This window comes from Phalaenopsis equestris, unplaced genomic scaffold, assembly GCF_001263595.1.
Source record: "Phalaenopsis equestris unplaced genomic scaffold, ASM126359v1 Scaffold000468, whole genome shotgun sequence".
NCBI classification, from domain to species: domain Eukaryota; kingdom Viridiplantae; phylum Streptophyta; class Magnoliopsida; order Asparagales; family Orchidaceae; genus Phalaenopsis; species Phalaenopsis equestris.
In genome coordinates, this window is record NW_018164909.1 from 56,701 (window position 1) to 82,609 (window position 25,909).

General features: G+C 33.1%; 1 protein-coding gene across 5 annotated transcripts in view; it reads left to right on the forward strand.

Moving 5' to 3' along the window:
* LOC110027910 overlaps positions 1–25,909 on the forward strand; it is a 107,065-nt gene that overhangs the window by 41,674 nt on the left and 39,482 nt on the right. For 2 of the 5 annotated variants that reach the window (XM_020729540.1, XM_020729537.1), the window contains exons 3-13: positions 55–339; positions 685–735; positions 904–1,161; positions 11,537–11,904; positions 11,989–12,407; positions 12,489–12,541; positions 12,697–12,804; positions 12,889–14,511; positions 14,900–14,970; positions 22,954–23,062; positions 23,776–23,947. In XM_020729540.1, the coding sequence (XP_020585199.1) occupies positions 55–339; positions 685–735; positions 904–1,161; positions 11,537–11,904; positions 11,989–12,407; positions 12,489–12,541; positions 12,697–12,804; positions 12,889–14,511; positions 14,900–14,970; positions 22,954–23,062; positions 23,776–23,947 (3,517 nt within the window). The remainder of the gene's footprint in view (positions 1–54; positions 340–684; positions 736–903; positions 1,162–11,536; positions 11,905–11,988; positions 12,408–12,488; positions 12,542–12,696; positions 12,805–12,888; positions 14,512–14,899; positions 14,971–22,953; positions 23,063–23,775; positions 23,948–25,909) is intronic. The other 3 variants (XM_020729538.1, XM_020729542.1, XM_020729541.1) reach the window with 3 other exon arrangements.

Genomic DNA, 25,909 nt, shown 5'->3' on the forward strand with positions numbered 1-25,909 from the left:
ATAAGGAAGCTGTTAAAGTAAATGAAGTTGATATTAATTTTATTTTTCTTTCAGATTTTGATCCGTTATCTCCGCCGCTTGAGAAATCTAGTTCTCTTCACTTGTTAACTCCCGAGCTTGCTACTAACATTGATTTGGCCGTTGGAAAGAGTGAATTGCTGATTCAAGTACTATCTGCATCAAATGTAATCGACTTTGATAATAAGGATGTGAAGATTACTGGAGCTACGGCCTCATCAAGTTCAACTACTGATTCAATTAAAGATAACGAGAGTGACTTGGGTTCATTTTCTTATCCATTAAACATGAGAGACACACCCTCAGAAAAAGTTTCCAATGGTGATTTCTGGTGATATTGGAAAGATATTGATCTCGACTTTTTTCGGGGGTCATTTTAGTCTCACAATTTATAAACACGGTTTAATCCCCAAATTATTTTTAGTATAGGTTGAAATAGTGTCCAATGAGGACTATTTTTACATATTAAAATAGTTCGGGGATTAATTTGACACTTTTATAAACTCTAAGACTAACATAACCCAATGTAAATAGTCGAGGGACTTTTTTGGTTCTTTACTCTTTATTTATTCATTGAATTGCCTTGATTCATTTATTTGGGGAAGCCATTACTTGGATGATAATGCTGATGTTTTATGTTTCCATGCTTTTACTTTTTTGAAATAGATGCTCAGTTGGCTTCTCCGGTCAAACCAACCGATTCTCAGCAGTCAAAAGGTACTGTTGTCCTGAACTTGGCCACTAAACAGAAATGACCGTCATCATGTTTAACCATACCAGATTCATTCAATTCTGAAGAAAATGACATGAAGCTTTCTGGATATTCTATGCTATCAAACTTTACGAATAATGTAGATAATGATTCTCTTAGTGTGGAAATTACAGGTTTTAACTGCGTTAAGGATACTTCAACAGATCACCTTGGAAATGCTGTAGTGCAAGCTCCATCTTTAGTGCGAAGTGTTGATTTTACTCAACCTCAAAATGATATTCTATTTTTGGCAGGGAATGGTGTTAGAAGTGGGAAAATTCTGCCACTGGAGGGGAATGCCGTTGCACACGGTTCTTTTCAAGAAGGAAATGATGACATTCCTAATTTATTAGTAGTTTCCCATGTTGGGAATGAAGTGCCAGTTGCTTCAGGTAAGTAACTTTCATGGCACTTTTATTTGGTACTTTATGTGCAATGCCAATTTCTTGTTTTTAAGATGTTTCAAAGCTTGAGTACTTTAGAGGGGATCCAAATAAAAAAAGTCTTCTCCTTGGGGTGAAAGAATTTACAGGAAATAAAATTGAATTCTCTTACTTTTCTAATTGATTGCACCTCTTAGCCTATAATATAATCAGACCTGCCCTATAATCAGACCTGCTCAACTATATTTGTGTTGCTGTTACTTCCCGAATTGTAATGCTTTTTGATATTCTCCAGATTGTAATGTTTTTTTTTAATATATTTTCTTGCATCGGCCTCAGACAACTTGGAAGGCTTGTGCAGCTTTTGTGCAACTGCGGTGTTATTGTCACGATAAAGGGAGCATAAATAGGGCTTAGAGATGGAGCATAATCGATTATGTCATATTTTTCATTTTTGTGTTGTGCATGAAAAGTTCTGAACGTGGTCCCCGGGCTCTGCAAATTCGCTCTATTTACTTGCTGAGTTTGGAAGAGCTAAACGTGTTGTTATGATTATATATCCTCGTTGATTTAAGTGCTGATTTTTGGAGATTTTTTTTACATCGATATGGACGCTTTAAGTGCTGATTTTAAGAGGCTTTTACGCACATTTTAGGAATGATTTGGTCATTATTTTTTGAAAGAATTTAAATGCCTTTAGGCAAATTTACTTGCGGTTTTTGCCCCTTTGCTTTTTTGATTTCATTTTAGAAGTAAGTTGACCTCCTTCTCCATTGATTTGTTTTTGTTATTATGGTTAAGTCAAAAAATGAGAATTTGAGATTTAATTAATTGGAAAACTCTTAAAAAATAATTGAGGATTAGTTGGAAAACACTTCATTGAAAGCAAAACACCTTAAATCACTGCAAGGTCAAGTTAGAGTCATATGCTTCCTAGACTTTAGGAGCACACCCTAGGTGAGAGTTCCTCTACCTAATTTTCAAATGAATGATGAAACTAAGCACTTGGCCTTAATTCACAAGTCGATTAAAATACTAAACATGACGATACACCAAGATGTGGCTCATAACTTCTTTTTAATTAAATCAAGTAGTGAAATTCCTGCTATGACTTAACCTACAGTGAAACCCAATGCTTCGAGATTTGAGCTTGAGCCTTACACTCAAATTCTCCTGACAATTGGGGACATTCCCAATGTCACATATAAGTCACATACTCTTTGTTCTTTATACGTGACATCGTGTTTTGTTTTACTCGTTCGTGTTTTTTTTATTATTATTTTATTATGCCCGACTTTCTAACAATATGTTTAAGTTTCTTTCAATTTGCTATTTTTCTTATCGCATTATTTACATTAATGCACTTGGGTAGAGAACAGTAGAACATATGTTAGGAGGTACCCAGCAGCAGACCGTCGACTCAACAATTGCATATACATTAAAACTTAACATCGAACCTGAAATTGCTACGGCGTGGAGCTTGGAATTAACACTGTGGGCAGCACGACGAGGACATACAGAAGGACAAGTTAGAGAGAGCAAATCGATCTACAACAACAAACTTTTCCTTAAAATTAAATAACAAGCCATAGGACTTCGAGGTGGTCCAGGTAGTCTTCCTAGTGCGACATATATCCCCACCTTATCGTTTAGGCCTTTGCAGAGCAATGTTGTATAATTTAAGCCCTAACTCGCTTTAGGCTCCGAGGTCATCGTCTGATACGACGTAAAATCTCATATCTTTCAAGCCATTTGTATAATCGTGTCACTCAAATATAAACTCTAAATAATAAAACATGCATGATAAAACATTAAATAACATATCATCAAAATTGAAACCAAATAATAGAATAGTTTGAGAAGTTACTGAGGTTCTCCTTAGGATCCATGACATCCCATACTTTTCTTTTTTTTGACTCCAGAAATAAATGTTCTCATTTTGTCCCTTTCCCCATTTGACTTTTCCATGTCCAACCTTGAAAACCTTGAACTTTAAATTCATGAAGATAAATACGTCTGATTATCATCGAGAGTTCTCTTAAATGACTTCAGTCATTTGAGAGGTAATTAATTATAGTTGCTTGCTTCTATAGGGAGTTTTAAGAACCCAGATAATATAATTCCTATCTAATTTTTAATATTAGGTAGGAGATCTTGTCGGTCAACATAAAGGTTCGCAGACTAAAACAAATGTCATAAATTTTTTAGTTTATATAATCGGGTCTCACGAGAAAGTAGTGTATCTATCATTCGAGGTAGATATATTGCTTGCGTTATTGTTCTCGATCATTTAAACTCGCAGATATGAGATCGGTTCGGTCTTGTATTTTCAAAAATTAAAATATTACTTTTTCTAATATATATATATATAAATTAAATAAAACATCTTTTAAAATCACGCGTCGGGATATCCATTTCGGCGGCCTACAATTTCTAATTTGGCGATCGACAATTTCTGGCGACTCCGCTGGGGATTAGCTCTACTCTCCATTTTGATCAGTAGGTTTCTGTCTTCATACATCGTTAATATGTCTATGTCGCTCATGAACCAGATTACCATTCTTCTGTTGGCATGCTTCGCTCATTTCTTTCGTGGGCAAGTACGGTCAACTCTCTTGGTTCCAGAATCATCTGTTTATCCATCCCTAAACATAGTGGTTCAGGAATTTTTAGTGTTTTCTTTTTTTGTGTGGGGTCAGGCCCCCAATAGGTGTGTTGGTGCGCGGGATGCGTTATGGAATCAGCCCCGGAATGGGTCCCGAATTTCACTTTTAATCTCTACTCTCATACCTTCCACTTGAATTCTAAAATTAAGCGAACACCGTTAATAAATCTATAAAAAAACACTCTGAAATCCGTAAATAAAAATAAAATAAAACAAAAATACCAAAACAAAATGAAAGGAACAAAAAAATAATGTACATAAATTAAATTCAAAATAAAAAAAATTTCTAAAAAAAATCACCCAGTTCACATGACAAGTGCGTCAACTTGATTACTTTCGTTGAAACTACAAGACACGGGACGTTTGAACATTCTAAGGAGTGCTTTGGTGATGAATATGTAAATTCATGAGAATTAAGTGGTCTGTATTTAATTGCCATCTTTTTTTTTTCCTGTTTCCGTTTAACCCATATGAGAATTAATCTCATTCCTTCTAAGGAGTGGTTTCACTTTTCAAAGCTTGAGTACTTTAGAGGGGATCCTAAAAAAAAGTTTTCCACTTGGGGTGAAAGAATTTACAGGAAATAAAATTGAACTCTCTTACTTTTCTAATTGATTGCACCTCTTAGCCTATAATCAGACCTGCCCAACTATATTTGTGTTGTTGTTACTTTCCGATTTGTAATGCTTCTTGATATTCTCCATATTGTAATGTTTTTTTTTTATATATTTTCTGGCATCTGCCTAAGACAGCTTGGAAGGCTTGTGCAGCTTTTGTGCAACTGTGCAACTGCTATGTTAGTGTCTCGATAAAGGAGCATAAATAGGGCTTAGTGATGGAGCATAATCGATTATGTCATATTTTTCATTTTTGTGCTGTGCATGAAAAGTTTTAAACGTGGTCCCCGAGCTCGGCAACTTTGCTCTATTTACTTGCTAGTTTGGAAGAGCTATTAGTGTTGTTCTGATTATATATCCTCGCTGATTTAAGTGCTGATTTTTGTAGGCTTTTACGCACATTTTGGGAATGATTTGATCATTATTTTTTGAAAGAATTTAAACGCCTTTAAGCCGATTTACTTGCGGTTTTTGCTCCATTGCTTTGTTGATTTCATTTTAGAAGTGGGTCGGCCTCCTTCTCCATTGATTATTTTTGTTATTATGGTTAAGTCAAAAAAATTTAATTATTTGGAAAACACTTAAAAAAATATTTGAAGATTAGTTGGAAAACACTTGATTGAAAGCAAAACACCTTAAATCATTGCAATGTCAAGTTAGAGACATAGACTTCTTAGACTTTAGGAGCACACCCTAGGTGAGAGTTCCTTTACCTAATTTTCAAATGAATGATGAAACTAAACATTTAACCTTAATTCACAAGTCGATTAAAATACTAAGCATGAGGATACACCAAGATGTGGTTCATAACTTTCTTTTAATTAAATCAAGTAGTGAAATTCCCGACATGACTTAACCTACAGTGAAACGCAATGCTCCGAAATTTGAGCTTGAGCCTTACACTCAAATCCTATTGGCAATTAGGAACATTCCCAATGTCACATATAAGTCACATACTCCTGGTTCTTTATATGTGACATTGTGTTTTGTTTTACTCGTTTGTGTTTTTTTTTATTATGATTTTATTATACCAGACTTTCTAGCAATTTGTTTAAGTTTCCTGCAATTTGCTGTTCTTATTATCACATTATTTTCTTTAATGCACTTGCGTAGAGAACAGTAGAACATATGTTAGGAGGTATCCAACAGCAGACCGCCGACTCAACAATTGCATATTCATTTAAACTTAACATAGAACCTGAAATTGCTAAGGCGTGGAGCTCGGAACTAACACTGTGAGCAACACGATGATGACATACAAAAGGACAACGTGGAGAGAGCAAACCGATCTACAATAACAAACTTTTCCTTAGAATTAAATAACAAGCTATAGGACTTCGGGGTAGTCTGCCTAGTGCGACATAAATCCTCACCTTATCGTTTAGGCCTTTGCAGAGCAATGTTGTGTAATTTAAGCCCTAACTTGCTTTAGGCTTCGAGTTCGTCGTCCCATACGACATAAACCCTCATATCTTTCAGGTCATTTGTATGACTGTGTTACACAAATATAAGCTCTAAATAATAAAACATGCATGATAAAACATTTAATAACATCTTCTCAAAATTGAAGCTAAAAAATAAGATAGTTTGAGAAGTCACTGATGTTCTCCTCAGGATCCGTGACATCCCCTACTTTTCTTTCATTTGACTCCAGAAAAAATTTTTCTTATTTGGTCCCTTTCCCCATTTGACTTTTTCATGTCTAACTTTGAAAACCCTGAACTTTGAATTCATGAAGATAGATACCTCTGATTATATTGAGAGTTCTCTTAAGTGACTTCAGTCATTTGAGATGTAATTAGTTATAGAGAATTGCCTCTATAAAGAGCTTTATTATTTAGAGAAATTTGTCGGTCAACATAAAGGTTCGCAGACTAAAACATATGTCATAAATTCTTTAATTTATATAATCGAGCATCACTAGCAAGTAGTGTATCTATCCTTCGGGTAGATATATTGTTTGCATTGTTGTGCTCGATCATTTAAACTATCGCAAATATGAGATCGGTTCGGTCTTGTATTTTCAAAAATTAAAATATTACTTTTTCTAAATTATATATATATAAATTAAATTAAACATATTTTAAAATCAGACGTCGGGATATCCATTCCGGCGGCCGACAATTTCTAATTTGACGACCGACAGGGTCATGGGGTTGAACTTGTGGCCCGCATTTAACATAGATTAATAGGAAAAACCACTGCACCGCAAGAACCAAATGCTTCAATTGACGTTTTCAAAATGCACCACACCAAATAAGCTGTCCCAAACGGGCCCTAAAAGTGGAAAAATTATTTATGAAACACATGATAAAAAATAGATGTCAAAGTTATTGAGAGACTCAATGCCATCTCAATTTTCATATTATTTGGCTTTATTGATTTTGAAAGAGATTTATTTAATGCTTATATTTGCATTTATTTAGAAAGTTAGAACTTATATTATATGATATATGATCGTGAGAAAGCCTAGGAGTCAGGATTTACATTATGACTAGACGAACAACCTCAAAATTCTAAGACAAGTGAGATTTACCGAAAGAAGTAAAATCTCAGAACTAGTTTAAATGAAGAAAAACTAATAAATGGGAATTACAATCTTGTCTCCAAAGAGTTGCCATCTAAATCACTTAACCGTGTTAAATCATGCATGGCCATTCTCAGGAATGCATGTTAGGATAAACTATTATTTATTAGTAAAAGTAGGCCTTACTTGATTACAAAAATCAAGATGTCAAAATACAAGTGACATGCAAAATATTGTAAGACTAATCTGAATTTATTTTTGTAATTTCAAATTTAAAAAAAAATTATTGCTCACCAAATTGAAGTATTTTTTTTGTTTATTCTTAGTGCTGAGTGACAAAACAACATGTGTATAGAAATGCACATCCTTAAAGATGAATGTTTAGAAGATTCATTTATAAGGAGACAGACTCAATCTATAAGCTGATGATCATCAAAGGACACATTTCAAAATTGCTATTATTTTGTGTTTATTATTAAATTTTGTCATGTTTTAGAATAATTTTGAAATTTTGATGATTTTCAATTTTTCTTTTCATTTTTATTTTATTTTTGTTAATTTTGAAATTTTATATTGAAATTTTAGATTTTAATGAAATTTTTGGTGAGTTTGGTTTCATTTGATTTCAACTTTGATTTTGATTTGTGATTTTGATGAATTTTATTTCATTTGATTTAGTTTGGATTTTAATTTGTGATTTTAATTTTTTCTTATTATTCTTCTTTCTTTTATTAAATAATAACCTCTTACTTCAAAATGAATTACATACCCAGTGTATTCTTTTTGAACCAAAGAATGAGCCATCCAAAGAATTATGGAAGAGATTGCAAAGTGCTTAGAGAAAGACCAAACAAAAGACCCAAATATCTTAGGTCTAAAGGTAGCATAGGGCATTTCCAAGCTTATTAGAAACTCAACGTAAGTTTCAATGACTTAACCTCAATTAATTCAACAAAGTGTTAAGGATTTAAAGTGAAGTACATTAAATTGAGGTGTGAAGATGTGGTTTAAAATTCTAACTTGGTGTTTCGTTCCATCACTAGTCTTTTAGGAAAAACCACTAAGGAAGCCCTAAGACTAAATCCTAAGTTCTAGAGAGAATGAATAAGATAGACTTCATGCAAAAATGTGGTCAACAATATTCAACAGTAAAATAATAATACTAATTTGGGGATTGTTCTTCGCTTGGCTTAGAAAATCGGATTGGACTGGCCACCGACTGGACTGGCAAGTTCGACCGCTAAACGGTGGCCAGTCCAGTCCAAACCATGTAAAAAATTCATTCAGGCTTTAAGCTGGCGAGAACAGGTCGAACTGGTTGTTCAATCTGTTCAACCTGTCGACCAACAATCCGGTTCAATGTTTTTTAATTTCGCGGTTTGTGATAAAATCCCTAGCAAATCCTTCTTTTCCTTACTATCACCGTCTCACGTTTGACGGTGACACACACTGAGAGTTCGTCTCCATTAGAGCCGTTTGCCATCTTTGGAGCCGTTCGCCATCTTTCAACGCTAGATATCAACAGTGGCTAGCCATTTCACAACAGTTACAGTAAGTTTTGGGATTTCCTAGTTTCTAAGTCCAAACTATTCTTCATATGCTAATGTGAGGCTCTTTTGCTTGGGTTTTTTTCCCGAATGTTCTTACCGTAATGCTTACTCAGTTGCGTGCATGTTTTTTTTTTTAAATTTTTTACCGAATGTTCTTACTTGAATGCTTACTCAGTTACTTTCTTACATGGTTATGCCTACCTTCATTCCCAAATGTGTTCTGAATTTTAGATAATAGTGAACTGAAAAATGAAAATATTAAATATGCAAATATGTAAATACATACGATTTGTGTTAAATATGCATTCATATGACTCAAGTTTCTAGCTTACTTGCTTTCACGGTTAATGCTTATTTGCTTATGCCGTTCCATGTCTTTCACTCGTATTAAATCTATGATTTTGGACTTAATAAAAAAGAATGTTTTAATAATCTATTAACTAATTTAACTCTATGGTTTCAGGTAATCACTGCACACTTCAACCTTCATTGTGGGAATTTGCTCCATTAATCCATGATTCCATTAATATGGAGTTTAATTTAGTGGTTTTCTGAACAAGTCTTGGTGTTTTCATCCCAGTCAATCAGATTTCCATATATTTATATTAATTTGAAGAAAATTTAGTTATTATGTTTTCACATCAGCTTGCACTCTTTATTTTTTTTTGTTCTTCTTTTATATTTTTCATTATTGCATCATTCTTTTATCATTTAAATCATATCAATTAATATTTATATTTATTACGTCATTCGTTTCGACCCCCGGTTTAACCCCGGTTGATCCATTGAATCTTGAACCTTCCCTTCTTTCGGTTTAATGTCCGGGTCTGGTTTTAGAACCTTGGTTCTTCATTCAATTTTCTAGCCTAAGGGCATGTTTAATATTATAGGTTTTAGGGTATAGGATTGTATACATGCGGATGGCGAATCCAGTTTTCTCCATATGAATGAAATCCTTGTTAGTTATGCTAAATAGAATCTTTATCTATCCGAAGTAGCCACACCTCCTTCTTTATTCACTCAAGTAGTTTCTTCTTCGCCTCTTCTCTTTGACACATGTGGGATTGTGGTAGTTTTTAATTATGTACTAGTCTTAGTCTACATGAATGTCCGAGTTTGTCACTCCTTGATGAAAACGGCTTTCTTAATCATCAACATATTGCCTTTAATTATATTATCATGCTTGTTGAAAAAATGATCTTAATTTATTGGAATTAACTGAAAATATGACACTCAATAGGAGTCAATGGAGAAAAAAAGATTCATGCAACTGACCTCATTTAGTGGGACAAAGGCTCGTTGTTTTTGTTGTGTTCTCGTCAACTCTTACCTTTGTTAACGAACAAAATTTTATTGAATGCATTCCTCTAAAATTTCGATACGGTTTCGAACAAGATTTTTTTAATTCAATGATCAATTGTTGGAAGCCTTAGCAACATGTTCAAGAATATTTTTCCTGAACTCCTAAAATCTTGCTTGTATATCTTCTGGAGTACATGCTACCAGTACTGTAGATTAAACATTTTTTAGAGGAAAGTATGGTCTTTAAATAAGATGGCCTACCATTTGTGTGTCAATGTTGTTTCATGCCTCTAGGCAATGCCACACATATATGAGCTATAAACTGTACAAAAGATGCAAGTTCTAATACCTTCAAATGACTTTCTGTGCTGCTTACTGGCATGGATTGGCTTATGCAGTGAGCTTGACGTGGAGGTTCCAGCAGGGGCATTTAAGATACCCCTACAACAGTGTTGCTACAGTACCGGGGACCAGCCAGCTAGTGCCTGGGGACCAGTCAGAACAATGAATTCAGGGCTGACCAGCCTTTCTTACATGAATTGATGCCTCCTTTTAACAGTGGGCTAAATTCTAATTAGTTAGAGCTTATATATTTTTTTTTCTTGTGTTTAGGTTTTCAGTTTTTGGTCGTATTTCTGTTCATAGCAGCCGTCAGCGTCATCCTAGTTTCTCCCTTCTAGAGCTGTATTTAAAGGTTTGTGATGCTCCAACTGTAGCTCTCCTCTGGGGTGGTGATGCTCTTCAAAGAGTCGAGTGGTGTCCCGGCTGTAGCTCGTTCTTGAGGGAGTATTTATCCTCGTTTTCTTGCCCTTCGCAACCCTCTCTTCGCCGCCGCCTTTCCTCACTGCTGAAACCATTTGACAACACCGCTGCTTTCTTCCCGCAACCCCAGTCGCCAGCCACCACCTCCACCAGCTGCCATCCTTTCCAGCCCCCTCCCACCTTGTTGCCACTCATTTCAGCCACCCGTCTTTGTGGTCCCGCTACCCCTTCTCGCTGCCAAAGCTCGGGACAGCTGTCGCTTTGCTGTCCCACAGTCCCACACATTCCCCGCCACTATCGCGGTCATTCCCGCTTGTTGCCACAACCCCAAACAGCTGTTTCAGCCTCCTGGCCAGCTGTTTCTAACATTCCAGATTGCTGCCATTGCTGCAACTGATCCCCTTCGCTGCCTCCATCCTCCTTCCTTGCTGCTGTAACCTAGGACCACCCTTTCCAGCTGTTTAAATGATGTCCAGCACCTCTTCTTTGCTGCCACTACCATTTCAGCCCTCCATCCATGCTCCTGTCACCCCCGGCAGCCCTCCCACATCACTCCCTGTTGTTTGCTTGCTGTCCGGCACAAGGGAAACAGCTGCTTGCTTTTGTTTTGCTTGCCAACCGCCTTTTCCATCTCGCGCCACCTCCCAAACACTCGCCAACCACCACCAACACTCTTGGGATACACTTTAGTTGCATTTGTTGTTGTACTTTCCCCTTCATGTGCGTTATTTGTAACATACTATTTGCTTTTAGTAATAATATTTGCTCTGCCTCTTGTGATTTATAGGTTAACTCCGGTATCAGATCTATTTAGGCTGGCAACACCTGCAATAATATTCATAGTATAATTTATGCAATGAGGCACTGTATGAGACTGTAGTTTTGAGTGAAAATGTGCTCCATCTGTTTTTCTCATTTTCAATTTAGTACTTTATTTATAAAGTAACGTATATACTCGCAGATATTTTGTTGACCAGTCACATGAATAATTCTCAAATCTGCACTGGAATTATTTTTGAATCCAATTCATCAGAAGCTCAAATTGGCAATTCAAGTTCATCTGAACGTAACTGTGTTTTGCCATTAGTTATTAATTGCAGAGGCTGTCATCAAGACTATTCAGAGCATCAAGAACGGACCTCAAGCAACGTGGCATTAGTATCTTCTGAAAAAAATGAGATCATCCGTAAGCTTCATTGCAGCAGTAAAGGTTTGCATGTTGAGGCTAGAAGCTCAACTCCCGAGGCTTCAACATCAGAGGATTTGGCTGGAGCACATGCTGGCAGTGAACTATCTTTTCTCAATTTTAAGGCTATTGATATACCTCAGGTAACTTCTTTTTTAGCTCCATTATGCTTTGATGCTTTCTAGGATGAAATTTTTGTTAAAAAATATATTTTTTTTAATTTTTAGATACCGAATGAGAAATCTCAAGGACTTCTGGAAGAAATGAAAGTTCTTGACAGTTCAAAGAAAAATTCAAATCTGGGAAAATCTAAGAATGCATCCAGGCCTTCAAATGGGAAGAAAACAGTCTCTAAAGGGAAAACCAAAAGAGAACCACATGCTCTGAAGCAGTCTTCTGCGATGAATGTAAAAAGTTTTAGTTCTACATGTAAATCTATTGGAACTTTAAACAAGGACATTCCTTCAGTTGAGATGCGTGAGCAGTCCCTAAATGACCATAGTTTAAAGACATCCTCTGTGGGTTTTCAGACATCTGTTATTCCCGATTTGAATTCATCTTCATCCTCGACATTATTTCACCAGCCTTTCACCGATCCACAGCAAGTGCAATTACGTGCACAAATCTTTGTTTATGGAGCTCTCATGTATGTTAAATACATTTAATGTCTTATGATGTTTATAAACTTATTGATAAGAATGAATGCAGTCTTGCTCTTTTGTCGCAGCTCAGGTATGCCTCCAGATGAAGCTTACATGTTATCTGCCTTTGGAGATTCAGGTTAATATATACACTATTTCCTGTTATTATTATATATTTCTTGTTATGTATGCGGGTTGATATGTTTGATTTTTTGCTGGTTTCTATGTTTGATTTTATTATTATATACATCTTGTTATGTATGCTGGTTTATATGTTCTATTTTTTCTGGATAGATGGTGGGAGGAACTTGTGGGAGGGTTTATGGCATGCTTGGATTTTAAGGTTTCAGAATAGAAAATCTCCTGTTGGCTGTTATGATACTCCAACACAATCTAGGCCAGGTATATAGCTTGAGTTACCTATAGCGGCATTCTTTTATTCTATGTTTTGTCATTGATTGTTCTCTGGAAATAATTTGTTCATAGCAATCTGGATTCCTGAAAGACTTTTAATAGGTAATGATGTTCAAATCGAAGTCCCAAGCACTTCTGCCACAAGTGACAGCATTAGCATTTCCTCGGCTGCATTTAATTCCACGATGCCATTGCCATCATCTTTAAGGAGTTACTCGTACGGAAATGATGGACACCATGCCAGTATATCACGAGGCACTTACCTGAACTTTAGTCAATCTCCATCTCCACTGCCCCATCAAACTTCCGTATCAAGGCAGCATGTGGGTGCTAATTCATCTTTGCCATCTCAGTCACCTCGCCCTGGACCATGGTTTGTTTCATCCCAGATTGCACCACTTGATGGCATCAAACGATATTCCACAGTATCTGTTCCTGAAACTGTTCATGTAACACCTGTAAGGGATTCATGCAGGCCTCATAGGTCTACAGTAGAGGTTATCCCGCTGAGTATTTTGATGTCTATTCCAGATACATCCATCACAAATACTGCAGATTTACGGAAGGAAACATCAAAAAGGGCAGCAGCTAGTGGAAACAGTAAGTATAACCAGACCACTCAAAAGGCTAGAAAGAGACAAAAGAGCGAGTCAGCAGAGGGGACGAGTTTGCCAGCTTCTCGAACTTTACCTGAGTCTGTTTCTGCTGTCAGCGATGTTAGAAGTCTTCCATTGTCTTCTACAAACACGCATGGTTCTTCTAATTCACAACTAAATGTTGCTAGTCCTACCCCTGCTTTGATAAGTGCACCTCACATTGTTTCTGCTACTCATTATCAGATAATCGATGCTAATAATCAACAGAAAGCAATCTTATCCGAAGAAACTTGCAGCAAAATTGAGCTGGCTAGGCATCAAGCTGAAGATGCTGCTGCTCTTGCTGCTACTACCGTCAAGCATAGTCAAGACATATGGAGTCAGCTACTTTCTCAGAATAATTTTGGATTTGTTTCACTGAATGAAGAAAAACTTGCTTCTGCAGCTATTGTTGCTGCTGTGGCTTCATCTGTTGCAAAGGCGGCGGCTGCTGCTGCTAATGTTGCAGTTGGGGCCGCTTTGCAGGCCAAATTAATGGCAGATGAAGCTGTAAGTGTAGCAAAAGATGGTAACACTGTTTTAAATTCAGACTCTGGCGTTCTTGATGTTGGTAAGAAATTAGTGGGAATATCTCCTGTTTCAATTCTGAAAGGAATGGACCAGATCCATGGATTTGGCATTATTTCTGCTGCAAGTGAGGTTACCAGAAGGCAGGTTGATTCAGCATCTGGTGCCACAAAGAGGGCAGAGAACATGGATGCTATTGTGAAAGCTGCAGAGTTGGCTGCAGAAGCTGTTGCCCAAGCGGGAACAATCATTACAATGGGGGATCCATTACCATTTACATTGAGCCAATTGGCAGATGCCGGGCCTGAAGGTTTCTGGAGAGGACATGATGGTTCATTCATGAAGTTTTTTAAATCTAGAATCACACATGGAGCAGAGAATTTAGGATTGGTTAGTGCTAAAGAGTATGATGGATCACCTAAGCAATTGGACGGTCAGTTTTCAAAAGATGAAGACACTCAGAAGGCTATTGATGAAGGCGGGTTATCTTCTTTGAATGAATATCACGAGCAGTTTGAGCCTAGAACCCAAGGTATGAATTTTTTTTTCTTACGGATTGTTTTGCTTTGATCAGAATTTCCTTGCTTTTGAGTTGAATACAATTTTTGCTAATTGTCGTTTTAGTTGGCAGTTTAGACCTCCAAACTAGTTCTCGCAGAATGAATTCTACCTCTTGAGGCTTCTGCTGCCACTTAACATGTAGCCGCACATGTCTGCTTTTTAAAAATAGTTTTAAAAAGCCATATTGGACATTTCTGTTACGGTTTTACTACTGAAAAGCATTGGATAGCTGCGACATAGCAACTGTAGAATTAGCATTTCTGATTCTGGAAATTGCACACGTAGCAGATATTGAGATACAAGCTATGAATTTTTTGTCTTGGTATAAAATTTAGCTGCATGTATGTTTCACCCTGCAGGAACTTTTCCCATTTCTGGACTTCAAAGGGTTCATTCTGCTTCGAGTATAAAAAAGGGTTCGGTGGTTGAGGTAGGATGTTCTCTTATTTATTTTTTATGCCCAAATTTGGCCTTTTTTCTCCATTTATGCTCATCTTTTTTTAAAAAAAAACTTTATCTGTATTAATTTTAAGATTATTTGTAAGGCTTTATTAATGTTACGTCACAAAAAAGCGATGTGGTTTTAGTGTGATGACACATAATTGATTAAAATTATTGTCATATTATTCTAATTTTATGACTATTACTGCAACAACAATAACTGTAAGCCTTTATCCCACTAAGTAGGGTCAGTTACATATTCATTTAATTCTAATAAATTAATATCATTTTTTATATATGCCCAAAACTTTTTAGGTTTACCTCTGCCCTTCTTAACACAAGTCAAATCTAAAACATCTACTCTCCTGATTGGGTCATTAGATGGTGGACATTTAATGTGATCAAACCATCTAAAACGACTCTCTAATCTTGTATGACACTAGAGCTACTTCAAATCTTTCACGGAAATATTCGTTTCACATTTGTCTCCAAGTGTAGAGCTACTCATCCACCTGAGCATTCTAATCTTAGCAACACTTAATTTTATGCTTCTCTTTTTCTGCTCGACAAAGCATTGCAGGTCTTATCATCATCTTATAAAGTTTTCTTTTTAAGTTTAAGTGGTACTTTTCTATCACACAATTGGCGCAATGCATTTCTCCACTTCAACCATCCAACTTGAATTCTGCTAATAACATCCTCATCGGTATCACCATCACTTTGATCAATAGTCTCGAGATGTCTAAAACAATCACTCATTTTAATGAATTGATCACTCTATATTATAACCCCACTACATGATTTACTATTATTAAAATTCTATTCAATATTAAATTTTAGATCTACTTAAATGAAAGCCTTTACTCTAAATTTGACTTCTATAATTCAAGTTTTTTTGAATCTCCTCTTTAATTTTATCCACAAGAAGGATATCATTAGCGAAACATACACTAAGGTACATCCTCCTATTGATGTCTTGTATGAATATCCATAAATAAAAGAAAAAGATATGAGCTTAAAGCCAAACCCTGATGTAATCAATTGAAATAGGAAAATACTTGGTCAATCCTCCTCGTATTAGACACAAATAACAACTCTGGAATACATTTCTTTAATGACTTGAATATAAGCAATATCAACATCTTTTTTCGTAGAACTACCCAAAATACTTCTCTTTGAATCTTATCATATATTTTTCTAAATCAACAAAAATCATATATAGATCATCCTTATTCTCTTTCTGCTTCTCTATCAAATTTCGTAATAAATGTATGGCTTCTCTAGTAGACTTGCTCGACATGAATCAAACTTGATTTTGAGAAATTTTTGTATCACATCGCAACCTATATTTGATTACTCCCATAATTTTAATGTGTGACATATTAACTTATTTCCTTTATAATTTGCACATTCTTGTGCATCTCCTTTATTCTTAAAAATAGGAACCAATAGATTTTCTCTTTCCATCAGATATCTTTTCAGTTTATAAAATAATATAAAAAAATTTATTAAATCGAGAAATTCTCATGTCTCATAAATTTCACATATCTATTTGAATACCATCAAATCTTAACTGTTTTTTTATATTTTATTTTCTTTAAAGTCTTCTCAACTTTCATTTTACCAATACGAAGTTAAAAAAAAAATTTCTACTATTTATGATATTAATATCACTAAAATCAATCATACTTTCACAATATTCATTGAAAATTTTATCAAAACATTTTACTCATATGTTGAATATCCTTCCATAAGAAAAATGTTTTTTTATTTTCATCCCAGATACACTTTATTTGAAGTTAATTTTTATGTTTTTTTAATCTATTGCTTGATTAGTTTATATGTATATCTTTCACTCTCTCTACTATATAATTTATTATAAAAACTACTTAAAAAGAAGTTTTAGCATCATAAATTTTGCTCTTAGACTTCTACGCCATGTTATGTTATTGGTCAATTCTTCAAGCTTTCCATCTAAATTAATTTCTTTAACAAATTTTTTTATATTTTTTCTTTTTTCGTATATTATTATTTGAACCTCATCTATTTCTATTCATAAGAGATTTTCCATTTGATTATCCAAAAATATCTTTTGTAACCTGTTTAATAATAATCATACTTTATTCCATTTAGTAATAACTTCTTACTGAACATCCCAAATTTTAAATCTTAAAATTTACTCATAAAAATAATTTTATTTGTATTTCAAGTACTTTCGTCTAATTCTATGATAATATTTTGGTGTATTTTTCTATTTTTCAACTTGTCTTTTTAAGTCCAAAACTAATAATCGATGTTGGGTACTTAAACTTTCATTTGAAATGAACTTATCATCTTTATAATCTCAACCATCTTTTTTTTCTTTTTAAAAAATTATTAATTTTTATTTTAGTAGATTCATTCTTATAACTGATAATATATTTGTATCCTTTTTTTAGATAAAGTTTTAGCAATAACAATATTATAAGCTAAAATAAATATCAATATGACTTTATCTTCTTAAATAGTCAATCCAAAATCATAATCATCGTGAATATTTTATAATCTTCTATTACTTCATCAACATGTCCATTTAAATCTCCTCCAATAAAAATTATTTCTTCAAGATGTATCCTATATATTAATTCCTCCACATTATTCCAAAACTTTTCTTTTGTAAGTATATTTAAACCTACTTGGGGAGCTTAAATATTTATAACATTAATAATCTTATTATCAATAACAATATTTAGAGTTATTATTCTATTTCCAATTCTATTAATTTTCTTAACATTATCTTTCAAACTTATATCTATAATTATACCTACACTATTTTTAGTATGACTTCTACTTAAATATCTATGTTTAAAATCTAAGCTATCAATCTCTTTAGTTTTCTTTCACCCCATGCATTTTCTTCAATGCATAAGATATTTATCTTCCTTTGAATCATAATATCTACTAATTCCATGAATTTACCAATGAGAGTATTTATATTTCAACTTTCTATCCTTATATTAGTTTTGTGGACTAATTTTTTTGCCTACCTACGTTCATAATGTAAAAACCTTTGTTTATTTAATACTACACCTAAGTGTCAGTGCATCACATTTTTCACTGTATTCAGGTCATGTAGCGCGTCGCTTTCAGGTGATGCTTTAACATTAATACAATGATTAAAGATTCATGTCGTAGTGTTTTAATAAAAAAAAAAAATTTGCAATTTGTCGACTACCTAATTCAACCTTCATTTTCAGCATTTGGGATTTGTGCCTCGGCAATGACAGTGTTATATTTACTTAAGTTATTAATTTTTAACTATACTGATTCTCACATGAATCCGCCACCCTTGATCATGCAAATGATGGAATCACACATATTTTGTTGTCTTAGGTTAACGACTTTGCACTCTGTCATCCCAAATCATTTAGAGAAAAAATTTATTTATTTTGATGCTTTGTTATTATGATTAATCCTTGTAATATTTTTTTTTTCATGGAATGTTAATTTTTTTATCATCATATTATATTTTCCAGCTTGTGTTTTTTATAGCTTTTTTGAGGATAAATGGATGTAAGGATTTCATAAAACAATCCAAATTAATTCAGTGGCCATTTAATCCTTTTTATTAAACTGTGAACTAGACCGATCACTTTTCTTCAACGCTTCAAAGTGTGCTTCAACAAAGTAAGGAGAGCGTCATGTGCTTCGCTTTGCTCTTAAAGCGCACTTTTAAAAACCTTGGTATTACGTTAACTTAGAAATATGAGTGTTCACCTTGACCTAAAAGTTATGCTTTTGTCTTTTAATGCTTAAATGTGATCTATTTAGCATAAACCTTCGTTAACCAAGAAAATGTTAGTTTAATATTAATTTTTTTATTCTGTGTTTTATTAACTTTTAAATATTTAATTTAATCCTTTTCTGATTCAAATATACAAATCATAACGTTTAAATTTCTTTACCTTGCTATCATATATTCAGATTTATATTACAACTTTAATATCTCTAGATTTAACGTAAAGACATAAAATTAGAATATAAGTTACTTCTAGTCTTTTTTCATTTAGTTGTAATTTATTCTAATTTTTAATTACTAAATTTAATATTAATTTAACTTTTAGGTGTTAATTAAATTCAGATTTCTTATATATATATATATATGTGTGTGTGTGTGTGTGTGGTGTGTGTGTGTGTGTTTCATTGTAATTTCAAGTTCTAATAAAAGTTAATAAATAATATCTATCATTTACTTTTCTAACAACCTTCAACAATTATGTTCATGTTAATTGATCTAAAATAACTATATTATTTAATAACATTTTTCCTTCATACAAGTATGCAAAGTAAACTTAATTAATTTTCTTTTACCTAATTAAAGCTCATACATTATGGAAAGTGTTCATAAATACTTGACACATTCCTACATCTAGATAATTAATTACCTTAAATTTCATTTCATGTCTATTTAATTTTTTTTTTCAATTCAATTAATTTTACATAAAGTATTTGTCTATGCATATTTTTATTTTATACTATTGAAATCTTGTAACTAAAGTATTTTCACCAATTAGAAGCACATAGATTACTCTTAGATAAAATAATTCCAAATAAATTGTACAGATTATAACCTAATCTTAGTCCTTTCTGTTTACATTGTTTTTGTGAGCTTGCTAACGTTCCATCCATTTCGACAACAATCTTGACTCGTCCTTGTTCCTTGATCAAGTCCTCTCACCGTCAATCATTCTTGATTATGCGCTCATGAGCTTTGCTTGAATCCCACATGCCTATCCTCTCACCCCTCTTGTTCTAAATGTCGCTCACTGCTGCTGTCATCTCTCTCGACATTGCTCTAGCTCACATCGTTGTTGCCTTTTTCTCCACTTGTGCAATTCTTTTTTGTTTTCACCCTCTTTTTCACTCTATTGCGTTCTCTTGCTCAAGTCTCAGCCTGTTGCCCACATAACAACATAATGATTAATGTCAATTCAATTGAACTAGCATTAGTCGGTTCAATTTTTTTTTCTTAAACACATAACATTACAAATTTTCCCATTTATGAAAATTGTGTCTTAAAAAACTTGCAGACCATTGCTTATTATATTTATCTAGTGTGAATCATTTCCCTGTTTTTCATAAAAAAATAAGGTTAAATAATGCTATTAATTATTATAAAATCATAACAATTAAGATCATTCCAAATGAGTATCAATGTCAAATGCATATCTAATTTACCGGGGAATGACATTTCATATAAGCTAACATTTTAATATGCTTTGACCCCAGTGGCATCAATGATTGCTCAGAAGAGTCCTTCGTTTTAGATAGAAAAAGATGACACTTTTTTTTCTACCGTTGAGACTAGCTATAGTCCTTAGATCGACATTGTTAGTGAATTCTAACTTGTTTTTGCATAATATTTTTTCTCTCCTTGCACTTGCCTAATTTATTTGTCCTGTATCAGTCTTGTAGTCAAATATGAACCAAACCAATCTTTGAATAACTTGACAAAATTCTCTCAATTTACCAGTATGTTCAGTATGTCTCCAAATTTATCTTGATGTTGTTCTCGCTTCCACATTTTTTGCTTCATCCAATGTAAATTTAGTGAGTTGTATCCTTCTTTCATCATAATATATTCTATTATCTAATATTTTTTTTTATATGCAGTAATCAGTTTGTTGCTTCAATCTGTTCTTTAGCTCCCTTGAGTAAAGGTGTTCGCTAGTCTTGGAATAACGCTATTTGTTCACTATAGTAGTATGATCACTTCTAATATATTGAAATTTCAAATCTTGGATCAGTTGTATTATCATCACCGTCTTTTGGGTAAGGGTATTTATATTCAGTGACAGTAGGCGGTGATTCTTCTTTTATTATATTTCTATACTCCACTTCTTGTGCATCCATAGGCTTGAAGTAAATAATCTCATCTAATTAGAGTTAACCTTAATCAAACTTTCAAAATTTCTCATGATTATTTTTTGTAATTGTCCTAAAAATCTTTTAACATAATTATATTGCTTAACCTCTTATTGATATCACTTTTTTCACTACCTAGCTAGGAGTTTGAAATTTTTAAGACGGGGACATACTGTTTTACAAAAAATTTAAATTTCAAATAATATTTCAATCAAATGAAAATAATTATCCAGTTAATGGAAAGAGCAACTAAAAATAATATTCAAAATTAATTTAAAAATAAAATAGTTATTATTATAAATATTGTTCTTTTATTTGGCTGCATCTTTGATATATGGTTTCTCTTCTTCACTTTTTTTCTTATCACGCTAATTTATTCTAAAAATGTTATTTTTAATTATGATGAGTTATATGTTAACATAGAAAATTTTAATATTTAGTTGATCTTTTTATTTATACATTATTATTAACTTTTAATTACTTAATTTAAATATTTATAATTTAAATACACAATCTTAACATTTCCATTTTTTTTTACATTGCTATTTTATATTCCAATCTGTATGACAAATTTAAATATTTATATAATAACAAAAAAAATATAAAATTTTAATTAAAGTTTTTCTATTATTTTTTCATTTACTTTATTAATAATTTATTTTATTTTATTACTAAAAATAACATCAATCATGTAATAATAATTTAGCTTTCACGTTTCATTCATAAAATTTAAAAGTTTTTACCTTATATATGTTTGTTTTTATTATTATAAATTTCAGAGGTCTTAATAACTTTAATTAATAATATCTATCATTTTATTTTCTTGCAGCCTTCGCTAATAAACTTTTTGTTACTTGATTTGAATTGACTTTTCAAATATATAAATTAAACTTAATTAATTTTCTCTTACCTAATCAAAGCTCATATATGATAACTAATGTTCACAAGCACTTAAGTCTTCACTACAACTATCTATCAACCTACCTTTCATTTTATTTTATGTTCTGTTTCAATTTTTTTTTCTTTCAATTCAATTAATTTTATGCAGAGAAAATATTTATCTATAGATATTTATATTTTATGCAAATGCAATCTTATAACTAAAATACCTTTACTTAACATATTATTCTTATTTGGTCAAAATAATATCTGAATCAATTATAAACGGCAAAACATTTGTAGGTATGTATAACGTAGTCTTGGTCATTCTTGCGCACTCTATTTTTGCGTGCTTGCAAATGTTCCATCCAGCTCAACAACTTCGCAGACTTGCCTTTACTCTCTGATTGAGCCTGCTCACCTTTGCTTGTACCTGATTTCTTGCACCTGAATTCCGTGCAATGTTGAACCCATTTAGTTCCCACTTTGCTTACTGCTTAGGTCGTTGCCCTTTGCTTCAGTTGAGCTCGTGTCATTGTTGCCTTCTTTTTAGCTCACTTCCCTCCCCCTCACCGTGCATTCACTCGGTCTTTCCTTCCATTTCTTTTATAAAAAATGAACCTACTAATGTTGGTTCAGTTGTACTTATATTAGTTTGTTCAATTTCTTTTTTAATTTTTTTTTTCAAATACGGGTCATTACAAAATTTACACCAATATTTCAGAGTTGCATGTTGATAAAAGTTAATAGAATAAGTTTGTATACCATTAATGATAAATTATTGGTTGATATTATGGTAAATATAAATATTTATGGTGTTATATTAGAAAGTAAACTGTAATTAGAATTAAAATATTTCATTAATGAGTGTGGGCTTGGAGTAGTGGTTAAGTTGCCTTTATTCAACTCCTGGCGGTCCTAGGTTTGAATCACAGAAATGTCCTCTTTTGCAAACACATGTTTGCTTTCATTAGTCCCACTTTAGACGCTGAAATTGTGGAAACTCTGTGCATTAATTTTATTAACAGTCTTATTCTTTATTTAACATCTCATTAATGACTATCAAGATTTCTCTCAGTTTTTGATAAATACGTGATGCTATGCATTCTTTCATAGCTAGACCTTGTCATGATGGCTTCTTTAAATTTCAGCATGTTAAATTCAAATGGCTTCCTTAAATATACTTCAGGTTATGTCTGATGAAGATGGTCGGAAAGGAGCCTGGTTTTCAGCCCAAGTACTTGACATTAATGATAACAAGGCATATGTCTGTTACGATGATGTGTCAACTACTGAAGGTAATTATCAATCTTTATGTATTTTTCAATTGATGAACTTTTAGCAAGTCATATTAGAATGTTGTGGTTAGGGTGGATGAAGGTTCTACATAAAGGCTGAATGGTATATACTTCAGGTGGTAGCTAAAATTTTTATCCATTTATTTTTGAATTTGTTGCATTAATATTTATGCTTTTTCAAGAAATGGCTACAAAAAAATGCTATACACATTAGTTCTGTGTAGGCAAAATTGAGGTTTTATTGCCTCAGCTATCCTATTTCTGGAATAAAAGCATTGTCCTTGTAGTTATTATGATTGCTGCTCAGGTTTTTTACTAAATACTTTTGTTTGCTGTACTTTCTCTTAATTTCATTGTTATAAGATAAAAAACACTTTAATCATATCATTTTTTTTGGGTGTAATTTAAGTTGTTTCCCCCCTTCTTTCTAATTTATCAACTTGTTGTCTTGCATGTCTATGCATTTCTCAGTTGAACCTGTATTTTCTATATTTAGTTTGTTAACCTCGTCTAATATCAAACTCAATTCTGCACACTTTTTTAACAGATCAGTATAATCTCATGTTTGTGAAACATTATTTTCTCATATCTTTTCAAACACATTTTATTTAGTTTAGCTGTCATACCTTTTATGGCTCCCAATCTATTGAGCATGTCATGTGAAGCTTGCCAAACACCGTTCTTCCTGAATTTATTGGTTATGTCCTGTTTAGGCTGGCTAAAAGAATGGATTTTGCTTGAAGAGGGAGATAAGGCTCCCAGAATTCGGACATCTCATTCCACAGCATTTGTGAAGTATGAAGGCACAAGGAAACGACGTAGAGAGCACCTAGGAAGCTATATATGGGAAATTGGAGACCATGTTGATGCTTGGATACGTGACAGGCAAGGATGCTTTGATTTATTTCTAAATTTTCTTGTACAGTACTGGCATCTTGTAACACGAAACTAGAATTGGTAAGTAAAAGTACTTCAAACCTTTCATTTGATTGATATTCGTTTATAATTAGTTTGTAGCCACCTTCGTTTGCCATCTGCAGCTACTGTAATGGTTTACTTGGTATCTTGAGTTGCTCCAGTGTTATTTATATTCATCTGCATTGTGAAGCAATTAAATGATAATGATTAATTTAAGTTTATTTAGTTCCAGCTTTTTTGTTTATTTGGTAATTTTAAAATTTAGTTGACTCTTGACTTGCTGGTTATCTATGAGAATGTGATCTGTTCTCTTTATGTGTGATATTCTTGATTTGGTTAACCTTTAGTTGTTTCTTTCCAACTAACTAGAGTAGGATTGCTATTAGTTCTTTTACTGGATGATCAGTTCAGTCCTATGGTTTAGTTGTTTTTTGAGCCTGCACTGTTGTAGCCATTCAATTTCTGTTGCAATATAAGGTTTGTTACTTCGTTGGTACTTTGGTCCAGTGACTCAGGTGGTTTATGTTACATCTCAGTCTCAATTTTTATTGTTTGTTATGTTCAAGAGAGGATTTTTATTGCAATCTTTTCTTGGAATCGATAGTCAACAGTTTTGTAACCTACATGCTGCTTTTTACAAAAGTTCATAGTTCATGCGTGTGGTTATTGCGCCAAGATTTATAGATGTTTATGGATTTCAAATCAAGCACTTTTTGAGGTTTTAGATTGAATGAATTTGATGATTATGAGTCAAATCTAATGCCTTTATTGGATAAATTTTGATTAATAAAATTTAGCTCTCTTTTTTAAACCTTCTATAATTGTATGTGGATTCCTTTTAATGTGGTGGAAGCATCATAAGGGGAATATATCTCTTTGTACAATATGACGGTCTGATCTGTATTATATTTACTGATCTTTTTCTTTAAATCTTTTTTTCTATATATTTGTTATTGCTATTGCGTACGATCATAATTTTGATCAACTAAGGTAAAAAAATCAATGATTTTCTAGTTTTTTTGCTATAATTTCTCATTGAATGTTCACGTTTAATTAATAATGAATTATAAAGACATCTAACAAAAACAATAATTCAATATTAATTAAACGTGAACATTCAATGAGAAATTATAGCAAAAAAAGATGTCTTAAAATTTTTTTTGTATGATTAGTGGCTTTGTTTATATGATATATAATTGTTGCATCATTCTAGTTGTCCATTAGAAACTCCAGATGCGAAGATGTTTTAAATTTGAAATAGAGCTTGTGGTTGCTCCATCTTGTCAACATGAATTGGACAAAATCATCGGATCATACAAATAATAATGGGAGATTCACTTTAAATCAAATCTTTCAATTTATAATTCTGGACAACTACATTGTGATTGACATATGTTCAAAATTCTTTTTTAATTTTGATGGGCGGTATAATTGTAGAAATTTTCAAATTGAATAGAGAATTTGAGACTTTTTTTTTTAATATTATGTTTTTTTTTTATTCCTATATAGCTGAATGTAGAAAATCAAAATTAGTGGTTCAAATTCGATCATCAGTGCAAAGCATTGTATTTAAGTTGTAATGGTTTTATATTAAATTTTGACTCAATAAACAATACTTATCATCATTCTTTAAAATTGCACTATTAGAGATGTGCCTTGAGACGTGCCTCTACACCTTCCTTTTTTCGTCTGTTGAAGCCTCATTGCTCGGATCGGTTGAGGTGTACACCTCAGGTATTCTGAGGCGCTCAATAAGGTGCCTCGCCTTTTATTCGATGAGGTGTCCACTTTGCCTTCGATTCTACCATCTCTCGCAATCTGCAAGCCTCCTGTCTCGATCTCACACACCAGTCTATACTAGATGACTCCGTGGATGTTAAGGCATTCGATGCCTGATCCTCTTGCTACCGACATCGCCACAACAAGCCA